The sequence below is a fragment of the Giraffa tippelskirchi genome, chromosome 8 (assembly GCF_054371585.1).
Source record: "Giraffa tippelskirchi isolate mGirTip1 chromosome 8, T2T-mGirTip1v1.2.pri, whole genome shotgun sequence".
Taxonomy (NCBI): domain Eukaryota; kingdom Metazoa; phylum Chordata; class Mammalia; order Artiodactyla; family Giraffidae; genus Giraffa; species Giraffa tippelskirchi.
In genome coordinates, this window is record NC_137282.1 from 111,331,461 (window position 1) to 111,356,833 (window position 25,373).

The 25,373-nt window shown below is 39.3% G+C and overlaps 1 protein-coding gene across 9 annotated transcripts in view; it reads right to left on the reverse strand.

Annotated features, from left to right (window-relative positions):
* Positions 1-25,373, reverse strand: part of GFM2 (GTP dependent ribosome recycling factor mitochondrial 2) — a 53,780-nt gene that overhangs the window by 6,147 nt on the left and 22,260 nt on the right. For all 9 annotated transcript variants that reach the window (XM_081520630.1, XM_081520621.1, XM_081520625.1 and 6 more), the window contains 9 exons: positions 20,815-20,895; positions 19,356-19,504; positions 17,781-17,921; positions 17,592-17,691; positions 16,682-16,871; positions 15,147-15,223; positions 12,650-12,788; positions 3,840-4,019; positions 2,378-2,493 (listed from right to left, as the gene is read on the reverse strand). In XM_081520630.1, the coding sequence (XP_081376756.1) occupies positions 2,378-2,493; positions 3,840-4,019; positions 12,650-12,788; positions 15,147-15,223; positions 16,682-16,871; positions 17,592-17,691; positions 17,781-17,921; positions 19,356-19,504; positions 20,815-20,895 (1,173 nt within the window). The remainder of the gene's footprint in view (positions 1-2,377; positions 2,494-3,839; positions 4,020-12,649; positions 12,789-15,146; positions 15,224-16,681; positions 16,872-17,591; positions 17,692-17,780; positions 17,922-19,355; positions 19,505-20,814; positions 20,896-25,373) is intronic.

The following is a 25,373-nucleotide window of genomic DNA, read 5'->3' on the forward strand; positions in this document are numbered from 1 at the left end:
CACTGCTGAGTTTTCCAAATTTGCTGGCATATTGAGTGCAGCATTTTCACAGCATCATCTTTTAGGATTTGAAATAGCTCAACTGGAATTCCATCACCTCCACCAGCTCAAGGGCTTATCCCCAGGCAACCACACGAAGAGGAGACTGCTTTATGTTCTGAGAAGGAAAATCACTTATCTGTAATTCAACAGGTCTTACCTGATTTTAGTGATCCTTGATTAATCTTAGTAGAATAAACATGAACTCCAATACTGGAACGAATATTAGACCTTCAGTGTCCTTTAGATTATAGTCCGTTTTGGGCAGAGCTGACCCCAGAAGTGTCTTTTACTCAAAGCTACCAAGCTTGCCTATATGGCTGTGTATCTGGTATAGGAAAAGCAGCATGCACGCTCAGTCGCTTCAGTCATGTACAACTCGTGGCGACTCTATGGACTGTAGCCCACCAGGTTCCTTTGTCCATGGGATTTCCCAGGCAAGAACAGTAGAGTGAGTTGCCATTTTCTTCTCTCCTCCAAGGGCTCTTCTTGACCCAGGGATTGAACCCGTGTCTCTTACGTCTCCTTCATTGGCAGGCAGGTTCTTTACACCAGTGCCGCCTGGGCAGCCAGGGAGAGGAGAGCAGTCATTACAACAACCTGCCTCTTGGCAGAATCAGAGGATGTTAGTAACTGTCTGTGTCAAATACCAACATCCTAGATCAAAGATTCTCCAGGATAAGAAACTCTTGATTATAGGATTCAGAACACAAGGACACAAGGTCAGGCAGTGGGAGCAGAGCGGTCTGCAGATAAGTGGTGCGTGGCTGTCAGGAGAGTACCTTAAAGCAAAAAGGATTCAGTTCAGTTCAGCTCAGTCATGCCCAACTCTTTGAGACCCCACGGACTGCAGCAAGCCAGGCATCCCTGTCCATCACCAACTACCGGAGCTTGCTCAAACTCATGTCCATTGAGTCAGTGATGCCATCCAACCATCTCATCCTCTGTTGACCCCTTCTCCTCCTGCCTTCAATCTTTCCCAGCATCAGGGTATTTTCCAAGGAGTCAGTTCTTCGCATCAGGTGGCCAAAGTACTGGGGTTTCAGCTTCAGCATCAGTCCTTCCAATGGATATTCAGTACTGACTTCCTTTAGGATTGACTGGTTGGATCTCCTTGCAGTTCAAGGGACTCTCGAGAGTGTTCTCCAACACCACAGTTCAAAAGCATCAATTCTTCAGCCCTCAGCTTTCTTAATAGTCCAACTCTCACGTCCATACATGACTACTGGAAAAACCATAGCTTTGACTAGACAGACCTTTGTTGGCAAAGTAATGTCTCTGCTTTTTAATATGCTGTCTAGTTTAGTCATAGCTTTTCTTCTAAAGATCAACCATCTTTAAATTTTCTGGCTGCAGTCACCATCTGCAGTGATTTTGGAGCCCAAGAAAATAAAGTTTCTCACTGCTTCCATTGTTTTCCCATCTATTTGCCATGAAGTGATGGGACCGGATGCCATGATCTTAGTTTTCTGAATGTTGAGTTTTAAGCCAACTTTTTCACTCTCTTTCACTTTCATCAAGAGGCTCTTTAGTTCCTCTTCACTTTCTGCCATAAGGTTGGTGTCATCTGCATATCTGAGGTTGTTGATATTTCTTCCAGCAATCTTGACTTCAGCTTGTGCTTCATCCAGCCCTGCATTTCACATGACATACTCTGCATACAAGTTAAATAAGCAGGGTGACAATACAGCCTTGACGTACTCCTTTCTCAATCTGGAACCAGTCTGTTGTTCCATGTCCAGTTCTAACTGTTGATCTGAGTATAGCTATCTCAGGAGGCAGGTAAGGTGGTCTGGTATTCCCAACTCTTTAAGAATTTTCCACAGTTTGCTGTGATCCACACAGTCAAAGGCTTTGGCATAGTCAATAAAGCAGAAGTAGATGTTCTTCTGGACTCTCTTGCTTTTTTGATGATCCAACAGATGTTGGCAATTTGATCTCTGGTTCCTCTGGTTCCTTTTCTAAATCCAGCATGAACATCTGGAAGTTCTCAGTTCACATACTGTTGAAGCCTTGCTTAGAGAATTTTGAGCGTTACTTTGCTAGCATGTGAGATGAGTGCAATTGTGTGGAAGTTTTAACATTCTTTGGTATTGCCTTTCTTTGGGATTGGAATGAAAACTGACCTTTTCCAGTCCTGTGGCCACTGCTGAGTTTTCCAGATTTGCTGGCATATTGAGTGCAGCACATTTACAGGAAGCACTGTTACAGCAGCTTCTCCAATCAGGAAGCTTCCATAAGCCTCTTATCCTTATCCCTTAGAGGGTAGACTAATGAAATGAATGAAATGAAAACCACAATCACAATCAAAGCAAAAAGGATTAGGACACTTCCATACCTTTTGTAGGCATCTTGAGACACAGGCAGAAATCATAGTTGTGGAGGTACCAGGATGAATTACCAAAGAATGTAAAGTAACTGCTACATCTTGAACTGGGGATCCAAGCAATGGTCCTAGGTAAGGGGGAAAACTGTATTAGGACTGTATTGTATTCAGTGAGGGGTAAATGAAATGTGTAAAAAGGCAGAGAACTTCCAGTGTCCTGCATGTAAGGAACTTTGAAGTCATCACACTGTTCTAACTAATAAATAAAAAGTAACAACTCTTATTGGATTGACTGGAGAGGGGAGGACAAAGGGCAACCCACTGTCCCTGAGACTAGAGAGAGAGGTCAGTGCAGGGAGTTGCACTGAAGTGTAACTGATAAACTGTTTGAGGCTCAGTGTGGCCCAGTCCGAGTTAAAAACTCCAGGAGGACCCAGTCTTGGGGGTGGAGAGGGACACAATTTTGTGATCTCAAGCAGGTTCTCAGAGTAAATATCAGAGATTCATGAGGGTGGTGAAAGTGAAGTCGCTCAGTCGTGTCCAACTCTTTGTAACCCCATGGACTGTAGCCTACCAGGGTCCTCTGTCCATGGGATTTTCCAGGCAAGAGTACTGGAGTGGGTAGCCATTTGGAGAGGAATTCTTTCTGAAATACTCCAAGGCACTCTATTGTTAACAAGGTCCGCCCTCAGAGGAGAGTAGTATATCAGAGCCAAATCTGAAAGGATATCAGAGCCTAGATGACTTGAGGGAAGCACCCAATTCCAGTCTACTCCAGCCATCCTGTCCCTCCTATGGGGGCTGAAAGGACTGAGAAACAGCTGTGCAGCTCAGAGGCCAAGGGCACCGGCTGAGACCCAACCTTAGGGGTACAGACGCTCCCCCTCACCTAACCACCACAGTACTAAAGGCCAGTTTAGAGCAGTCCCTTTTACCCAGTGTATCATCTGGCTATCAAGAAAAATACTGAAGGGCAAAGAGCACAATCTGAATACAGAGAGCAAGCAGCAGAACCAGACATGGCAGGGATGCTGAATCATCAGGTTGAGAATATAAACTGTGGTCACCATGCTAAGGGCCGTAACAGACGAAGGACAGGGCACTAAGAACAGATGATCGTGACGGCAGAAAGACAGAAGTCCTAAGAAACAACAAAATGAAATGCCTCAGATCAAAAACACTGTAACAGAAAGGAAGGCCACTGACGCGCTCCGATGGGGCACGGCTGAGGAAAGGCTGAGTTAGAAGATGTATCAGTAGAAACCCCCACAACTGAAAAGCAAAGTGAACAAAAGACTGAAAAAACAAAACAGAATATGTAATAGTGTGGGACACCTACAAGGTATGACATATGCATGATGGGGAGAAATAGGGAGAAAATACCCCCAAAGTTAGAAAAGAAGAATGAAATAATTTCTATTTTTAGAAGGGGCTGAAAGTGATACTCATGCTTACTCTGATTTGACTACCTCACCTTGGAGGCACGCGCTGTGAACGCCATTTTCAAAGGCCTCTCGGGAGGCCTGAGAGAGGTCTCCGGCAACGCTTGCTGCATACTCGGTAACAGGCAGAAGAGATGATGTTTCCATGGGTTTTGCTTCCAGTTCTACAGTGACAAGATGCCGTTTGTCTCCTAAAGTTCTATCTAAGGTATCTATAAACAAATCAAATATAGTACCTCAGAGGTTTGTTCTGGAAAGGTGTCAAGGTGCCACAACTGGCAAAATCAACAAGTCCAACAAGTTGATTACAGTCAACAAGTTCAAGGTCTCGTGGAAGAGAATGCCAAAAAAGACACTAAGCATAGTATAAAAATGTCAGACTAAACAGTTCTATCAAGAAAGCGCAGATGCTGTGTTTACCAACATTAAACATCTGCTCTGAGTCACCTGTTAATATTGCTTCAGTGTTAGGATGTGTTGAGGCAGATGAACACACAAGTTCTGACATGCAGATCATACGTTTAAACATTTATCTGACTGAAATTCTTTTAAGCACAAAATTTTTACTTAAAACACTTACTCAGTACAAAAGGTTATCTAATGAAAATTAAAAGGTTTTTAACCTTGACAACAAACTGTTAAATTTCATACTGTCCCAGCAATATATTCTGTATTTAATGTTTATGATTTCTTCCCTCCAAAACTACTGATCTATTTGTTAAAATGAAAGTGGTATCCCTCATTTGTCAACAAGCAACAGCGATCAGTGAAACGGAGTGGGGCCCTGTGGCACTGAGTGGGGCTCTCTGGCATGGAGGCCCGTTTGCCCACCATTTCTTGTAGGCAAGACTCCAGCCTCTATGACCTTCCCTGCGTTCCAAAGGGCAGATTTGGAACTGTTGCTGATCAAGGGAGAAGCAGTCAAGAAACCACCTGTTCAGTTCAGTTCAGTTCAGTTGCTCAGCCATGTCTGACTCTTTGCAACCCCATGAACCGCAGCACGCCAGGCCTCCCTGTCCATAACCAACTCCTGGAGTTTACTCAAACCCATGTCCATTGAGTCGGTGATGCCATCCAACCATTTCATCCTCTGTCGTCCCCTTCTCTTCCCGCCTTCAATCTTTCCCAGCATTAGGGTCTTTTCAAATGAGTCAGCCCTTCGCATCAGGTGGCCTAAGTATTGGAGTTTCAGCTTCAGCATCAGTCCTTCCAATGAACACCCAGGACTGATCTCCTTTAGGATGGACTGGTCGGATCTCCTTGCAGTCCAAGGGACTCTCAAGAGTCTTCTCCAACACCACAGTTCAAAAGCATCAATTCTTCGGGGCTCAGCTTTCTTTATAGTCCAACCCTCACATCCATACATTACCACTGGAAAAACAAACCGCCTGAGACAAGATTAAAGGGATCAGCGAAGCTCATCAAGATTGGGAAGGCGGTTAGGGGCTTTCCTGGTGATCTAATGGTTGAGAGCTCCATCCTTGGCTGGGGAACTATAATTTACCTGCCTCGGGGCAACTAAGCCCGTGCGCCACGACTACTGAAGCCTGTGCTCTAGAGCCCGCGCTCCACAGCAGAAGTCGTTGCAATGAGAAGCCTGCACACCACAACTAGAGAGTGTCCTTGCTCACCGCCAGTAGGGAAAGCCTTTGCACAGCAATGAAGACCCAGCACAGTCATCAATAAATAGATAAAAATTTTTTGAAAAATGAAGATAACTTTAGGAAAAAAAAGATTAGGAGATGGGATCTCCTGAGACAAGCACACACTCTAATCGTGTCAGAGACCACCCCACATTACAACCATATTCTATTACCACTGTTACATGATCCCTCATCAAATCCTCCCGAGTTGGAACACAGTTTTTCGAGGCAAGAACCTGCTGTGTCTCCCTTTCCCTGACAAAGTAATGAGGCTACCCTTTTCTATTTCACCCAATACTCTGACTCCAAGATTTGATTCAGCATCGGTGTACAGAGAAGTTGAACTTTCAGCAACATCACCAATCTCTAAGATTTTTCTAAAACAACACTGTGTTTATGTCAGTGACCGTGGAATGCAGTGATTCACAGCTGAAATTGAAAACTAAGCATTAACTATGCTCTATAATTACTCTTCATAATTTCTGTTAAACTTAAAATATTTTTTTTTACTTAAAAATATATGCATATGCTAAAAACATAATGAATACTCATGAAACCTAATACTGCTAAAGAAACAGAACATTACCAGTAACCTGGAAGCCTTCTGAAGGAACAACTAGTATCTGATGTTGTATTTAATTATTCATATGATTTCCTTTAGAGTTGTATCACAGATTTTCTTGAGGGCATATACCTACCAGAGGAACTGCTGAAAACTAAGGTCTACACGTAGCCAACTTCATAAGAAAGTTGCCAAACTGTTTTCTTGCCAATCTTGCTGGTGCAAAATGGCATCTTGTCTTTTAACTCGCATGATCCTAATCACTGAGAATCTTTTAATATATTCAAGGGGCTTCGGCCTCCTTTGTGAAATGTCTGTTCAACCTTTTTTGCTCACTTTTCTACTTGGTTGGTTGTCATGGTTATAGTGATTTTTGGATTCTGTCAGTTTTATGTGAGGCAAATATCTTCTCTCAGCATATCTTTTTGCTTTCATTATATTCTAATACATTCTTAATTTCAATAACATCAAATTTACTAATCTTTTAGTTCACAGTTTCAGCCTTACCTGGTTAAGTTCTCCTATTCAGTTCAGTTCAGTCGCTCAGTCGTGTCCGACTCTGCGACCCCATGAATTGCAGCACGTCAGGCCTCCCTGTCCACCACTAACTCCCAGAGTCTACCCAAACCCACGTCCATCGAGTCGGTGATGCCATCCAACCATCTCATCCTCTGTCGTCCCCTTCTCCTTCCGCCCCCAATCCTACCCAGCATTAGGGTCTTTTCCAATGAGTCAACCCTTCGCATGAGGTGGCAAAGTATTGGAGTTTCAGCCTCAACATCAGACCTTCCAATGAACACCCAGGATTGACCTCTTTTAGGATGGATTGATTGGATCTCCTTGCAGTCCAAGGGACTCTCAAGAGTCTTCTCCAACACCACAGTTCAAAAACATCAAATCTTCGGTGCTCAGCTTTCTTCACCGTCCAACTCTCACATCCATACATGACCACTGGAAAAACCATAGCCTTGACTAGATGGACTTTTGTTGGCAAAGTAATGTCTCTGCTTTTAAATATGCTATCTAGGTTGGCCATAACCTTCCTTCCAAGGAGTAAGCGTCTTTTAATTTCATGGCTGCAGTCACCATCAGCAGTGATTCTGGAGCCCAAAAAAATAAAGTCTGACACTGTTTCCACTGTTTCCCCATCTATTTCCCATGAAGTGATGGGACCAGATGCCATGATCTTAGTTTTCTGAACGTGGAGCTTTAAGCCAACTTTTTCACTCTCCTCTTTCACCTTCATCAAGAGGCTCTTTAGTTCTTCACTTTCTGCCATAAGGGTGGTGTCATCTGCATATCTGAGGTTATTGATATTTCTCCCAGCAATCTTGATTCCAGCTTGTGTTTCTTCCAGCCCAGCGTTTCTCATGATGTACTCTGCATAGAAGTTAAATAAGCAGGGTGACAATATACAGCCTTGACGTACTCCTTTTCCTATTTGGAACCAGTCTGCTGTTCCATGTCCAGTTCTAACTGTTGCTTCCTGACCTGCATACAGGTTTCTCAAGAGACAGGTCAGATGGTCTGGTATTCCCATCTCTTTCAGAATTTTCCAGTTTATTGTGATCCACACAGTCAAAGGCTTTGGCATAGTCAATAAAGCAGAAATAGATGTTTTTCTGGAACTCTCTTGCTGTTTCGATGATCCAGCGGATATTGGCAATTTGATCTCTGGTTCCTCTGCCTTTTCGAAAACCAGCCTGAACATCTGGAAGTTCACGGCTCACGTATTGCTGAAGCCTGGCTTGGAGAATTTTGAGCATTACTTTACTAGCATGTGAGATGAGTGCAACTGTGTGGTAGTTTGAGCATTCTTTGGCATTGCCTTTCTTTGGGATTGGAATGACGACTGACCTCTTCCAGTCCTGTGGCCACTGCTGAGTTTTCCAAATTTGCTGGCATATCAAGTGCAGCACTTTCACAGCAACACCTTTGAGGATTTGAAATAGCTCAACTGGAATTCCATCACCTCCACTAGCTTTGTTCATAGTGATGCTTTCTAAGGCCCACTTAACTTCACATTCCAGGATGTCTGGCTCTGAGTGATCACAGCATCGTGATTATCTGGGTCGTGAAGATCTTTTTTGTACAGTTCTTCTGTGTATTCTTGCCACCTCTTCTTAATATCTTCTGCTTCTGTTAGGTCCATACCATTTCTGTCCTTTATCGAGCCTATCTTTGCATGAAATGTTCCTTTGGTATCTCTAATTTTCTTGAAGAGATCTCTAGTCTTTCCCAATCTGTTGTTTTCCTCTATTTCTTTGCACTGATTGCTGAGGAAGGCTTTCTTATCTCTCCTTGCTATTCTTTGGAACTCTGCATTCAAATGGGAATATCTTTCCTCTTCTCCTTTGCTTTTCGCTTCTCTTCTCTTCCCAGCTATCTGTAATGCCTCCTCAGACAGCCATTTTGCTTTTTTGCATTTCTTTTCCACGGGGATTGTCTTGATCCCTGTCTCCTGTACAATGTCACGAACCTCTGTCCATAGTTCATCAGGCACTCTGTCTATCAGGTCTAGTCCCTTAAATCTATTTGTCACTTCCACTGTATACTCATAAGGGATTTGATCTAGGTCATACCTGAATGGTCTAGTGGTTTTCCCTACTTTCTTCAATTTAAGTCTGAATTTGGCAATAAGCAATTCATGATCCAAGCCACAGTCTGCTCCGGGTCTTGTTTTTGCTGACTGTATAGAGCTTCTCCATCTTTGGCTGCAAAGAATATAAGCAATCTGATTTCGGTGTTGACCATCTGGTGATGTCCACGTGTAGAGTCTTCTCTTGTGTTGTTGGAATAGGGTGTTTGCTATTACCAGTGCGTTCTCGTGGCAAAACTCTATTAGCCTTTGCCCTGCTTCCTTCTGTACTCCAAGGCCAAACTTGCCTGTTACGCCAGGTGTTTCTTGACTTCCTACTTTTGCATTCCAGACCCCTATAATGAAAAGGACATCTTTTTTGGGTGTTAGTTCTAGAAGGTCTTGTAGGTCTTCATAGAACCATTCAACTTCAGCTTCTTCGGCGTTACTGGTCGGGGCATAGACTTGGATTACCGTGATATTGAATGGTTTGCCTTGGAAACGAACAGAGATCATTCTATCATTTTTGAGATTGCATCCAAGTACTGCATTTTGGACTCTTTTGTTGACCATGATGGCTACTCCATTTCCTCTAAGGGATTCTTGCCCACAGTAGTAGATATAATGGTCATCTGAGTTAAATTCACCCATTCCAGTCCATCTTAGTTCGCTGATTCCTAGAACGTCGACGTTCACTCTTGCCATCTCCTGTTTGACCAATTCCAGTTTGCCTTGATTCATAGACCTAACATTCCAGGTTCCTATGCAATATTGCTCTTTACAGCATTAGACTTTGCGTCTATCACCAGTCACATCCACAGTTGGGTATCGTTTTTGCTTTGGCTCCATCCCATCATTCTTTCTGGAGTTATTTCTCCACTGATCTCCATTAGTATATTGGGCACCTACTGACCTGGGGAGTTCGTCTTTCAGTGTCTTATCTTTTTGCCTTTTCATACTGTTCATGGGGTTCTCCAGGCAAGAATACTGAAGTGGTTTGCCATGCCCGTCTCCAGTGGACCACAATCTGTCAGATCTCTCCACCATGACTCATCCGTTCTCCTATACTGTCTTTCAAAAATTTGAAAGTTTAAAAACTTTCAAAAGTGTTGGGGTTTTCTTTCTTTCCTCTTTTGCATATATTAGCATTTATTCTCTTTATTCTTCTGCCCTCAAAGAGAGACTTTCCAACTCTTTCCTCTTATTTAGGCTTTTAAATTCAACTGGAATTGAGGTTTTGATACAGTGTGTGGGAGGAATCTAAATCTTCTCCCATGTGAATAGTTTTTCCAGGCCCATTTATTGAAATTCAGTCCGCCCTTTCCCACTGAGATTCAATATCACTCTGTGAAAGGTGCATTTTCATATAGATATGAGTGTGTTTCTAGGCTTTCTGGCTTGTTCCCCTGGTATATTTGTCTATTCCTAGCTTGATTAGTTGATCAGTATCATAATGACTGCTTTTATAGTAAGTATTAAGGTCTGATACACTTCTTTGGGTAGAATTCAGTCCTCTTATCTATTAATAGTATGGTTCTTATCTATAGTTTTCTTTCCTTCTCTTCTTCAAAAAATTTATTTGGCTGCACCAGGTCTTAGTTGCAGCATGCACATCTTTAGTTGTGGCATGTGAACTCTTAGCTGTAGTACATGGGATCTATTAATAGTTCCCCGCTCAGGGATCAGAACCCTGGCCCCAAGCATTAGGAGCACACTCTCAGCCCCTGGACCACCAGGGAAGTCTCATGAATAGTATGGTTTCCCACTGAACTTCGGTCTCCTTCAATCCTGTAACTTTTGATAATTTTCTAGATGTACACAAATGTAACCTGTGCCTCAACAGCACGTGATCACTGGTGGTCTGACTGTTGCAGCATCTGGTTACTAGTTTTTCACTTTGTAACTAATAAGCGATTTAGAGGGAAACACTGGAAGATTATGCAAATATGCTATTCAACAACGTACACAATATTAAGTATTTGCAAAAGGACGATTTTCTATTCCAACCCCCTCCTCAACATCTGACAGCCAGCACTTGGCATTTCAGTGTAAGGAAAACCAGTCTCTTCTTGTGGATCTATTATCGGTATAGCCTCACGAATTCTAGCTTTTTGTCAATCGCTTAATTATTGTTCTTAGCTATTTTGGAGCTCAAATTAATCCAGATTTAGCCAGTGTAACCTCTTCAGGTTGGTTCCTATATCCTTATGACAGAACCTCATCATTTTTTTGAGCATTTCCTTTCTTTCTCGGATAACATTCCATTGCTTATTATTTTTGAGAGTTTCCTATTTCTTACTAATACTTTCTAATCCCCTTATTTCTTCAAAAATAATATTTATTTTATATACTCTGTCCATGGTAATTCCAGTATCAGAAGTCTGCCTGTGAGGTTGATTGTTTCTACTGCTTTTTTTTGCTCATTGTGCCTTTTCTCAAGGTTTTATGATTTTAAAACTTTTTAAACAATATTGTGAGTTCATTTTCCTTTGTGGGATCTTTGAGGCCTGGATTGAGGGTACATTTACCTAAAGAGCCCTTTGTTTGCTTTCTCCAGGCTCCTTGGTCTATCACCAACCAAGAGGACTTCACACTAAGCTCTTCTTGGTTTGGAGTTTTATAGATCACACTGGTTCTATGAACTTAGGCTGAAAATGCTATCAGAAGCCTATGGTTACAAATCCTCAGAAATTCTGCCCCTTTGCCAAAAGCCAGTCAGATAAGTTTCCTTATAACCTTCTTTTATGGAGAAGACTTTCCTTATTGTTTCCATGAGAATGTGGCTCTCAAGTAGTAGGTTAGATATGACCACAGATTTCTCCAGAATAGCTAGTGGCTTAGGTGCTGGGTTATTTTCCAAGATTCCTGTTCCACCTTCCTTTTTTTTACCTCTGGAAGTTTCCATCATATTCTAACCACTTCAGACATTAAAAGAGGTAATTTATGTTTTCCAAGCATCTTGTTTTTCCAGGTATAATGAAGTCCAGACAAAGAAATCATCACATCAGTTGTCATCATGCCCTTATATCCTGTTTAATTTTTCAAGTAATGAAAAACAATCACCTGGCCTATTTACAAACCGCTGAATTGCTTAAAAGTCCCTAGTTACGCTAAACATCTCTCTTCTATATTTTTTCACAAACCTGTCCATGTTTTGTTATTGTGGGGATGGGAATAACTGTCATGTTCTTTTACTTAAAGGAACCAAACTGAAAAGATCATATGTAGAAAAAGCGTGAATTCTTACATTTTGGCACAGAAATAGAAAAACTTCAGTTTCCCAAGAATACCATCAGCACAAGATTACCATGTTTATTAAATAGTGGAAATTATTTTCCACTCTATTTTTTTTCTTTTTTAAATTTTAAAATTATATCTCTAATTTTACTGAGATATAATTGACATACAGCACTGTAGGAGTTTAAGGTGTACAACATAAGGATTTAACTTACATAGATCATGAAATAATAACCACAATTAGTTTGGTGAACATCTATCATCTCATATAGCTATAACATTAAAGAAACAGAAGAAGATTTTTTCCTTTGTGATGAGAACTCTTAGGATATACTCTCTTAACTATCACTTATAATGTACAGCAGTATTAATTATCTTTATCATGGTGTACATCACACCCCTAGCACTTATTTATCTTTCAGCTGGAAGTCAGTACCATTTTACTGCCTTCATCTAACTCTACCTTCCACACTCCCCATTTCCATTTTATGGAGTAAAATATAGCACACCAACTTCAAATTCTTATACTCATTCTGGTATTAAGGACCAGGATGAGCTGTCTACTTCAATGGTTAATTCCACTGTGCACCTGCATGACAAGTGGCTCAGCCAGTATATGTAATAAATGAGTGGCAATGAAATAGGGCTGTGCCTAAAGCAAATTCTGAAAAAACATGAAAACACACACATAGAACCTGTCCCCAGTGACGGAAGACACTAGTGAATATTAACCCTGCTTTATGCAACTAAACTAAGAGATGCAGCAAACAGACCCTGGAGAAAAAGAGAGCAACAGGACCAGCAAATTCTAAATGTATTTACCTGTGGCACAAACTGAATTTAGGATGGCCTCTCGGTATGCCACCTGGAGAGGCCCGAGATAGGTTTCTAGTCCATATTCCCTCTTGATTCGGTCATGAATAATTTCAATATGTAGCTCCCCCATGCCACAAAGGATAGTCTGGGTAAAAGAGGAAGAAAACAAAACAAAGGTCAAGGACAGATTGTTTATCGCAAAACACTAAATAAAGGTATGATATCAGTATATTTTATTTCCCATTACTTACAAACAAAATTTCTTCTGTAAATTTTTTTTGGCTCCTACATCAAAACACTGTTTTTAACTTTTCTGACTGTAATAATAAATCAATTAAAAGTCAATCACGAGGGGTGGTCCAGTGGCTAAGATTCCACATTCCCAATGCAGGGGGCCTGGGTCTGATCACTGGTCGGGTAACTGGTCAGTGCTCATGCCGCAACGAAGATCCCGTGTGCCACAACGGAGACCCAGCGCAGCCAATCTCTTACTCTGCAATAGCTGGGTTATTAGCTGGCTAAGTGGCATGCTAACTAGAACCATGCTTCCCAACCACAAAGTTAAGTCCTGGCCAATGGAATCTAAGTATCAATGATGTTGTCAACTTCTAGGTTATGTCTTTAAGGATAAATAAAACCATTCTCTTAATGAAGATGTAGATAACCATCTTGAAATGTGAATGAGGGCAACATCTTGTGAATGAGGGAAATAACCTCTCTCCCAAACACTCCCAATCACATGGCTATTTCTCAACCATCTTGGACACATTACAGTTTTGTGGATAGTCAAAACTACTAGAGTAGCTTCAACCTTTAATCATTTAAGTGATAGAGACTGACTTTTATCTTTTTTGAACCAATGTTATTTTGGGTCCTTGTTAGAACAGTCAAATTTGCATTAAAACATTTTTAAAAAACCAAACAACAAAATAACACAAAAATAGTTATTCCTGAGGGTCTTTGTGTATGGGAGAGTACAGTGCAAGTAATCCTATTTGCCCCATTTTATTCATATACCATCTGTATAGTGAAGCATTAACTTTAACCCCAAAAGAGATCTGGCCCTTGCCTTCAGCTACTGGAAAGTTATCTCTAGGACAAAATGCTCCCTGATAGAAGTGTCTTTGCTTGTCTGGCACCTTTGTCCGCCAGACAGTCTAACAATGTGACTTATGATACAGGCTTTGGAATAGCCATACCCATTCACAACCTAGAGAGTGAAGGTAGTAGCCCAAACCTACAGGAGGCACGAGAGATTAAACGTCAACCATATAGGCAGTATGTGATTATGTCCCAACAAAATCTCTGGACACCGAAGGCTTAGGTGAGCTTCCCTGGCTGGCAGTACTCCACAGAGTGAAGAGGATGAAGAAAGCTTTGCACTTAGAACTCTCCCAGACTTTGCCCTATGTGTCTCTTCCTGTGGCTGTTTCTGATTTGTTTCCTTTCAGTAAGAAACAACAGCAAAAGACTATTTGGTGTAGGACTGTGATATTTTAATATAAAGTTAAAAAAAGGAAATTATTTGAAAAGAAGCAAGTTGGTGAATAATACAAATAGAATGACTTGCTATATATTTGTACATATACATTTAGAAATAAGTATATATATATATACTATGCTTTATAACACAGCACAGCAGAAAAATGGATGTTTGGAAAAGTGTGAAAGGCTGTTCACTGATTATCTGTGTAGAGGATGGAAAGATTGAAAGGGAGACTTTAATTCTTTACTTTGTCCACATGTGTGTCATTTGCTATTTTTAAAAAAATATGTATTGGCGGTTTTTAAATAAAAAGTTTCTGTTGCAATTGCTGTTGCAGCCTTCAGAATCAATTAAACTAAGCTGCTACATCATTTAGTTGGCATTTAGGGGAAAAAAAAGATTTTCAGATTAACTAAAATGAGTTTATCCTTTTTACAGGCAAATTCATAATCTTTTAAAGGACCTTTTTCTCAGTATTTTATATAAACTCTACTCTGCCTCCCTAAAAAAAAAGATGTAGAATGAACATGTGTTCTTCCACCATACCATAATACACAGTGCAGTCCTGTACCTACTTTAGACTCTATTTCTTCCCATACTGTTGGCCACAATCTATCACTTCTCACCCATTTTATGTGTGTTATCATCATTAAAAGTACCTTTGCATCCTCCCTTTAGTAAACTGCTTCTGCAAGTTTTAGCATAAGAGGCTCAAAGTGTTGTCTTGGGGTTGAAAGATTTATTTCAGAATTTCACAAAAGGCTGTATTCTGGAAGGTGAAAATGTTGGAGAGTAGTTTATATAAGTAAGGTATAATCATGCTGAGGAATTAAGGAGAATTTAGCTTGACAGTAAAAATAATAATCAGAAATTTATATTATGAGAGAGCCAAAGTAGAAGGCCTTTTCTTTCAGGTGCATGGACGAATCAATGCTTTAGACAAATGCACTTAAACACTCTCTTGAACACAAACATTATTATTGAAAGATTTGGGAAATTAAATAATAATACGCGTACTTGTCCAGAATCAGGATCTAGCTTCACTTTTAAACTGGGATCTTCACGCTGAAGGCATTTCAATGCATGATCCAAATCTAGAGGATAAACAATAACTGTTATCTTTACCTTTTATTTTTTAAGATAAGATACTACAATAATAATTATTTCACATGGCCAGAAATGTTTTGTAGAGAATGAAAAAAAGTGACAAGACAGTGGTGCGAGCTTACTTGAGATTGAGTGACCTGGGAAGACCTGTCAGGATGATGTAATAAAGACATAAACCAAAAAGAATGATGCCATAAGTAAAATCCCAGAGAAAAAGAATTCCAGATAGAGGAGATGGAATGGTTTCTACTGAAGAAACAAGAAGGTCAGCGTAGCTAGATACTGGTAGACAAAAGAAAGAGTAGCATCAGATGACGAGGGAGATGTGTGACAGAGATCAGTCACATCATGCAAGGTTTGAAGGCCATGGTGAAGTCTGGATTTGCACTGGGAAGCCAATGAAAGGTTTTACATGGGACAGTAACATCATCTGATTACACTCTGCAAAGGTTAAGAAGCTAACAAAAAAGCCTTCAGAAACACATACGAAGGAAGCTAAATTATATCATGAATAAAGAGATGCTAAAGGGCCCACTCTATGATGAATGATTACACCAAAGAAGTAAGAATACAGCTGATCCTTGAACAACATGGATTTGATGCAGATCTTCTTATATAGGGAAGCAGATATGGAGGAACCAAGCATAGGGAGGGCCAACTATAACTTCAACATTCAGAAACCTAAGATCATGGCATCTGGTCCCATCACTTCATGGCAAACAGATAGGGAAACAATAGAAACAGTGAGAGACTTTATTTTCTTGGGCTCCAAAATCATTGCAGATGGTGACTGCAAGCATGAAATTAAAAGACACACTTGCTCCTTGGAAGAAAAGCTATGACCAACCTAAACAGCATATTAAAAAGCAGAGACAGTATTTTGCCAACAAAGGTCCATCTAGTCAAAGCTATGGTTTTTCCAGGAGCTTTGGATGTGAGAGTTGGACTATAAAGAAAGCTGAGTGCCAAAGAAGTGATGCTTTTGAACTATGGTGTTGGAGAGGACACTTGAGAGTCCCATGGGCAGCAAGGAGATCACAGTCCTAAAGGAAATCAGTCCTGAATATCCATTGGAAGGACTGATGCTGAAGCTGAGATTCCCAATACTTTGGCCACCTGATGTGAAGAACTGACTCATCTGAAAAGACCCTGATGCTGGGAAAGATGTAAAGCAGGAGGAGAAGGGGACAACAGAGGATGAGATGGTTGGATGGTATCACAACTCGATGGACATGAGTTTGGGTAAGCTCTGGGAGTTGGTGATGAACAGGGAAGCCTGATGTGCTGCAGTCCATGGGATCGCAAACAGCTGAACATGACTGAGAGACTGAACTGAAATGCTTACCTCTATGACATAAAACGACAAAAAAAACCTTTTGAAGTAAAATCTAACTATTTTATCTAAATTTTCAGAGCACTAATTGATGCACCAAGATTATTTGTACCTGACTGCTTAGCCATTGATGGAGGTTCTATGGTACAGAAAAAAACAGGTTCTGGAATCTCCACGCCAGCCAATAAAAGCCTCTCTGCTTCATTGTTTTCTTTCTGCTTCTTTTCTCCCTCCCTTTTGGCTCGACGAGATGCAGCTAATGCGCTGGACTTGGATGAGACAATGGTGTCTCCAGTAGCAGTCTGCAAGCAAACAAGATGCATGTGAACACAACAGGCAAGCACTCAGCTTCCACCAAACACCATGAAAACCAAAGAAAAATTTAATGTAGCACTTTCTCTTCATGAAAACCTAAAAGAGACAAATTCACTAAGCTTATTATACTGTACATTCGTAAAGCTAATTTAACTTACAGACGAATTCTATCCAAAATACTGCTGTAGTAAATTCTAACAATAAAACACTCCTGGAGGACAACAATAAAATACACATACACACAAAAAATACATTTAAAATTCATCTGGCAAATCAAATTTATCTTTGAGCAAAAGAGACAAAAATTCTTGCCCTTACAAGACTTCACTGGGAAAATATCTTCATTTTTTACATAATCAGTTATAAAGTTAAATTGTCTGAAGTTATCAAGATAGGAAAAAACCTAATGCGAGTAATACTATCTAATATAAACTTAAAATATAAGTATGTATCCATAAATAATGTATTTATTTTACTTGGATTTGAAATTTATATGAAGACAATCCATAGTGTTTATAGCGTTCCATAATTTATTTTTCTCTGTATTAAATGTTTGTGATTTGACTATGTTGATGAATGTACTTCAATATTCATTATTCCACTACTGATAGCTTTTGGGTTGTGTATGGGTTTTTGCTATGACAAAATACGTACTTTTATTAAACATTTAAGCTGTTATTTCCTACAAAAACCACTTGGTCACTTACATGCTTAAGCCCAACAGTCAAAGCAATGTTACCAGCAGTCAGTAAAGGGATTTCTATATGTTGGTCAGCAAATGGCAAAAGCAGACGACTTATCCTCTCCCTGTAAAACCATGATTCATATTAGTAAAAGTACAAAGAAATGAGTTTAGAAATGAGAAGTTTTAGAAAATAACCTAGGCTTCTACTTACGTGCAGTTTCCATTAATATTATGGATGGCCGTTTGGGGTTTTATCATGCCTGAGTATATGCGCATAAAAACCAGTGGGCCTCGCTGCTTGTCATGGAGAACTTTAAACGCCAGGGCACATAAGTCACCCTTATACCACTGCCTAAAAATTAAGGAGAAATTCCAGAGCCTTTAAAATATACCTTCTATATATCTATATAGATAAGATCAGAATCACTGCATAAACTTAACCTTCATGTCCTCCAAAGATTACTCTTATCTTCTAATTTAGCAACCCAGTACAATTAAATACTGTATTATGTACCTCTCTTCCTCCACTGGACTAGATTATTTATTGGAGATCTTACCATTAATGCTTCAAAACTAGAAAAACAAACCAACAAAAAATCGGATTCTCTTCCAAATATTACCTCTATTAGCAAATAATTCTTGCCGAGACATCCCTCCTCAAAAAATACACCTAGGAATATCACACCACTTCTTAAAATCCCATAAAGGATAAACAAGAAGGTACTTTTCAATTACTGCTTTCACTCTCTCCTCCCACTTTTTCTTCAGCTGCATAACCATATAAATCTACACTATAAACTTGAATTTGTTTACAATGCCAACACTTACAGAATGATGTCCTTAAATTGGTGTTCACTGACAGGTTTCAGAAAGTTTTAATTTGTCTCAAATTGCCAAATTTTGTGCATAGGTACATTTTTCTGAGGAAAAAGCTTCATATTTTCATTAGTTTCAAAGGAGTCCATGACTCAGGAGATCAGACACTTCTACTATTGAGCTTCTCTATCTTATTCCTGTTCTCTCCAAATTTTATTTAACAAGTCCTTATTTAGAGAATTGATCATATACTAGGCACTGTTCATGTGCTTTATAAATATTAGCTCCTTTATTCTAGTATCAATCTTATGAGATAAATCCCATTTTCTGCATTTTACAGATGAGAGGTTAAGCAACTTGGAAGACCTGAGATTTAAATTCAGGTAGTACACAGTTCATGCTCATCATCACATTGCCATAATGCCTCTCCAACAGAGACATGAAAAGTGACTCCGATTCCAGTTAACAGAATTGAAGTCCACCTCTGTCTGCCATTATGCACAAAACTCACTTAGATTTTAGAGGATTTATTACCAAGGACAAAGCTGTTAGGGACAATAGGAGTAAAACAACAGACCTTTCCTTATAGTCACAAAATAGTTTGAGCTTATGAAAAATCTTGAAATCCAAAATAAATATAAATATATCTATAGCATATTTATCAAACACACCCAGTGCATTACTTCTTTTTTTCAGACTAAGATGGAAGGGTCAACACTTACACTTTTACACAGCAAAGAAGTCACCCATTCTTAGTAGCTCCATCTTAAGACAGCAGGTTACAAGAGATGATGACAAACATCCCTTTCAAGTAAAAATTACAATGACTCTATATTATATTGTTTAGAATAATATTCATCAATGTTATTCAAAAATTGTGATTCAACTACCATTTTTGAAAAATAAGACCTATCTGTCTACCTATCTTTTCAAGACTGTAAGATTTTAAACTATATACTTTTATACTTACAGAAATTCATAGTTGCGTTCTTCAGGTGAAGGCAAGTACATAGTAATAGCATCTAATAAAGGCTGTACCCCTTTGTTTTTCAGGGCACTCCCACAAAGCACAGGCACTGCTGTCTGAGCCAGTGTTACTCTGTGTATTGCAGTCTGTAGCTATAAAGCAGAGATATTAATGTTTCATGTGTAGTATTTTGGCCTCCACCAAAATATCTCAGAATCAGATGATTTCTCTAACCAACCATGTAAATATCACTCCTCAGCACACTACCATCATTCTCTATGGTCTTATTATTTACTTTTCATTGTAAATAACATTAATCACTATCTGGTATATTAGATATATTTATTAGCTTACTGTCTGTCCCCCCATCCACTGGAATGTAAAATCTATATAAGCATTATAGCAAATCCCATAAAACACCACTAAATCACCAAAAACTGGAAAAGTGCCTAAAATAAAGTAGTTGAATAAAAATATTTCTTGAAAACGTGAGTTAATTACTTGTGATTTAACCTTGTTAGTCTATTAGAAGAACTTGTTAGTAATTAGAAATATGAATTCCAGTTTCTTAAAATGAATTAAATCCACATTAAATAAAATCCAAGGCAAAATGAGGTGTACCAAAGTTAGAAACAACTTTTAAAAGATCACAAAAATCAAGAAAACCTTAGATGTGTTTGCAAGCTATTTATAAGAGGAATGGTGGGTCAACTTCATTTTATATTGTAAGCTCTTTGAAAACAGAAATCATATTATGTGACTACAGGGTATAGTAAACATCACATCTAACCATTCGAATACTAAACAAGAAAAAAATTCAAACTTATAACATTTCATGCAAAAGAAAAAAAAATTTTTTTACACCTCTAACTTCAAATGGCTCAAAATTAATCTACAGATCTTGTGTTTTTCATTAATTCTTTCCATGAAAAAAACCAAGTGAATTTGCTGGGCTCATCTTGAAGTCAACTTAAAACACATTACCACTTAAACAACACTGTTCATAGGAGAAGGTTCCTGGCAGAAAAAACCAAAAAGACCTTGAATAAATCTGTCATAATTCAAATACGATTCTCTGGTTTGAAGTATTTCATAAGAAAGCCAAAAAAAAAAAAAAAAAAACCCTGGGAAGATCTAGAATAAGTTCCCACTAACAATTAAAACAGATTCAGAAAAAATGTTCTGAGAAAAATGACCATTATAGTCATCTGAAAGACCAGTAAATTAAAAAAAAACAAAATTTCTATCTGTGATTTCCCTACTACTACTTAGTGAAATGACCACAATGAAGGGAAAAGGATGCAGAAAATGAACAATGTTCTCTAACTTTTAACAGTGTTCTAATTTTTAAGTCAGCATTTTCTAATGATATGCAAAGTTGAAAAAAAAAAATCTACAACAGTTATCAAACCACATCCAAATAGTAAAACTTGGTCAGAAGTAAATGATTAATAAAATTTACCTTTTCGGCTGGTAGCAAATCAAAATTCTCACTAAATTCTCCTAAAACTAAGTCAGCAAATTCATCATCCAAATCTGCAACCTGTAAGGAAAGGCTTTAGTTTTATAACTTGCATTCCTTATCACAACTATAGGTCTACACACCATAAACATCCATTACGCAAATATTTCAAGACAGTCACACAATCCAACTTATCCAGGCTAAGGAACTCATCACATCTTCTAGAGATTTTCTTTCAAAGGAAAGAGACTAAAAACTGAAGATATGATCTCATGAGTTTTCTCAACTCATGGGAAGCCAGAGCCTTTTGATAAAGCACCTCAATACAGTACTACCTACTCAGAGTATTCAAGACTCAGAGTATTCAAGAGGAATAAGAGAAAATTCACGACTGATAGCCAAAGATAATATATACAATGGACTGCTGTTTTAAAATAGATCTGGAGGGGACTTCCCTGGCAGTTCAGTGGTAAGAACTCTGTTATTACAATCCAGGGGGTGTGGGTTTAATCCCTGGTTGGGGAAATAACATACCACATGCTATGCCGCATGACCAAAATAAATAAATCAATAAATAGATTCGGGGTCATAGTTCATAAAAATGTTTCCTTTGGTAATCCTCTAGTATTTTGAATGTTCATCATATCTCCTAAGTGAAAGAACATATCTTATTTATAATTCTTCACTGAGGAAATAAATTTAAGTTGAGAGGGTCAAGGTATCATTTCAATAATAAAAACATAAATAATCTCATTCATATTTGTTTCCTAATCATTTGCCTATGTGACAGGATTCAGCTGATAATAAAATTAACAAAAGAGTTTCAATGAGAAGCCTCTGCACTGCAACAAAGAGTGGCCCGCTGCTCACCCAACAAGAGAAAGCCTGCATGCGACAACAAAGACTCAGTGCAGGCAAACATAAATTTAGAAAAAGATAAGAAAAGTTATGTCACCTCTCTTTCTCTTGGTTACTCATGGAGATAATACTAGGACTTATCCCATGAGGCTACTGTGAAATTTAAATAACCAATTCAAACTAGGCTTCCAGAACATATAGTAAGTACATAATAAATACTCTTTTCATTGCTGTTCACCTTTGGAACACAAGAAGTTGATTCTAGTTGCACTGATCTTATTCTCTAATTAAAAACTTTTTAACTGTGGTAAAATATAACATAAAATTACCATCTTAACCATCTCTAAGTGAATAGTGTTAAGTATATTCCACACTGGCATAAAACTAACCTCCAGAACATTTTCATGTCACAAAACCAAAACTCTATATCCATGAAACAAACTCTTTCTGTTATTCTTCCTTCCCCCCAGCTCCTGGTTAATTATCATTCTATTTCCTGTTTCTATAACGCTGAAGACTCTAGATACTTCATATAAGAAATATTCTACAGTATTTGTCGTTTTATGGTTGGGTTATTTCAATTAGCATAATGGCCTCAAAGTTCATCCATGTTGTAGCATATGTGAGAATTTCCTTATTAAGGCTGAATAATATTCCACTGCGTATATAGTACATTTTATCCACTCACCTGCTGAAGAATAGATGGGTTGCTCCCACTTTTTGGCTGTGTGAAAAATGCTGCTATGGAGAAGGATGTACAAATAGCTCAAGATCTTGCTTTCAATTTGTTTGGACATACACCCAGAAGTGGAATTGCTAAATCATATGGTAATTCTATTTTCAACTTTCTGAGGAACCGCAATACTGTTTTCCATAGTAGTTGTACCATTTTCATTCCCCAAACAGTGCACAAAGGTTACAATTTCTCCCCATTCTTGCCAACTCTTACGTTTTTTGGATAGTAACTATCCTAGCTGGTATGATATGCTGTTATTCTCTAATTCTATACATATATATGTATTTCTTGCAATGAATACTTTATTATTATCTACTGATAGCCGTCACAAATTTTCCTTATTTTCATTATATACTACCATCTTCTGGAACACTGAGAGATACACATGCAAGTGTAATTTGGCTCCTCAACTGTATTACAAAATCCTTCTTAGGTTTACTGATAGGTAGAGGGGGGTGTGTGTGTGTGCGCGTGCGTGCGTGCGTGTGTAGGTAGAGGTGTGTCTGACTCTTTGCAACTCCACGGACTGTAGTTTGTCAGGCTCCTCTGTCTATGGGGATTCTCCAGTCAAGAATACTGGAGTAGGTTGCCATGCCTTCCTCCAAGGGATCTTCCCAACAAAGGGATGGAACCCAGGTCTCCCGCACTGCAGGCAGATTCTTCACCAACTGAGCCACCAGGGAAGCCCTGATAGCTCTTTCAGTTCAGTTCAGTTGCTGAGTCATGTCCGCCTCTTTGCGACCCTTTGAACTGCAGCATGCCAGGCCTCCCTGTCCATCACCAACTCCTTGAGTCCACCCAAACTCACGTCCATTGAGTCGGTGATGCCATCCAACCATCTCATCCTCTGTCGTTCCCTTCTCTTCCTGCCCTCAATCTTTCCCAGCATCAAGGTCTTTTCAAATGAGTTAGCTCTTCACGTCAAGTGGCCAAAGTATTGGAGTTTCAGCTTCAGCATCAGTCTTTCCAATGAATATTCAGGACTGATTTCCTTTAGAATGGACTGGTTGGATTTTCTTCCAGTCCAAGGGACTCTCAAGAGTGTTCTCCAACACCACAGTTCAAAAGCATCAATTCTTCTGTGCTCACCTTTCTTTATAGTCCAACTCTCACATCCATACATGACCACTGGAAAAACCATAGCCTTGACTAGACAGACCTTTGTTGAAAAAGTAATGTCTCTGCTTTTCAATGTGCTGTCTAGGTTGGTCATAACTTTCCTTCTAAGGAGTAAGCGTATTTTAAATTCATGGCTGCAGTCACCATCTGCAGTGATTTTGGAGCCCAGAAAAATAAAGTCTGACAATGTTTCCCCATCTATTTGCCATGAAGTGATGGGACCGGATGCCATGATCTTTGTTTTCTGAATGTTGAACTTTAAGCCAACTTTTTCACTCTCCTCTCTCACTTTCATCAAGAGGCTCTTTAGTTCTTCTTCACTTTCTGCCATAAGGGTGGTGTCATCTGCATATCTGAGGTTATTGATATTTCTCCTGACAATCTTGATTCCAGCTTGTGCTTCCTCCAGCCTAGTGTTTCTCATGATGTACTCTGCACATAAGTTAAATAAGCATGGTGACAATATTTAGCCTTGTCCTTTTCCTATTTGGAAGCAGTCTGTTGTTCCATGTCCAGTTCTAATTGTTGCTTCCTGACCTGCATAGAGATTTCTCAAGAGGCAGGTCAAGTGGTCTGGTATTCTCATCTCTTTCAGAATTTTCCACAGTTTATTGTGATCCACACAGGCAAAGGCTTTGGCACAGTCAATAAAGCAGACATTTTTCTGGAACTCTCTTGCTTTTTCAATGATCCAGCGGATGTTGGCAATTTGATCTCTGGTTCCTCTGCCTTTTCTAAAACCAGCTTGAACATCTGGAAGTTCACGGTTCATGTATTGCTGAAGCCTGGCTTGGAAAATTTTAAGCATAACTTTACTAGCGTGTGAGATGAGTGCAATTGTCCGGTAGTTTGAGCATTCTTTGGCATTGGAATGAAAACTGACCTTTTCAAGTCCTGTGGCCACTGCTGAGTTTTCCAAATTTGCTGGCATATTGAGTGCAGCACTTTCACAGCATCATCTTTCAGGATTTGAAATAGCTCAACTGGAATTCCATCACCTCCACTAGCTTTGTTTGTAGTGATGCTTCCTAAGGCCCACTTGACTTCACATTCTAGGATGTCTGGCTCTAGGTGAGTGATCACACCATCGTGATTATCTGGGTCATGAAGATCCTTTTTGTATAGTTCTTCTGTGTATTCTTGCCACCTCTTCTTAATATCTTCTGCTTCTGTTAGGTCCATACCATTTCTGTCCTTTTTTGAGCCCATCTTTGCATGAAATGTTCCCTTGGTATCTCTAATTTTCTTGAAGAGATCTCTAGTCTTTCCCATTCTATTGTTTTCCTCTATTTCTTTGCACTGATCGCTGAGGAAGGCTTTCTTATCTCTCCTTGCTATTCTTTGGAACTCTGCATTCAAATTGGTATATCTTTCCTTTTCTCCTTTGCTTTTCACTTCCCTTCTTTTCACAGCTATTTGTAAGGCCTCCTCAGACAGCCATTTTGCTTCTTTGCATTTCTTTTTCTTGGGGATGGTCTTGATTCCTATCTCCTGTACAGTGTCACGAACCTCCAGATCTGGTCCCTTAAATCTATTTGTCACTTCCACTGTATAGTCATAAGGGATTTGATTTAGGTCATACCTGAGTGGTCTAGTGGTTTTCTCCACTTTCTTCAATTTAAGTCTGAATTTGGCAATAAGGAGTTCATGATCCGAGCCACAGTCAGCTCTTGGTCTTGTTTTTGCTGACTGTACAGAGCTTCTCCATCTTTGGCTGCAAAGAATATAATCAATCTGATTTCGGTGTCAACCATCTGGTGATGTCCATGTGTAGAGTCTTCTCTTGTGTTGTTGGAAGAAGGTGTTTGCTATGACCACTGTGTTCTCTTGGCAGAACTCTATTAGC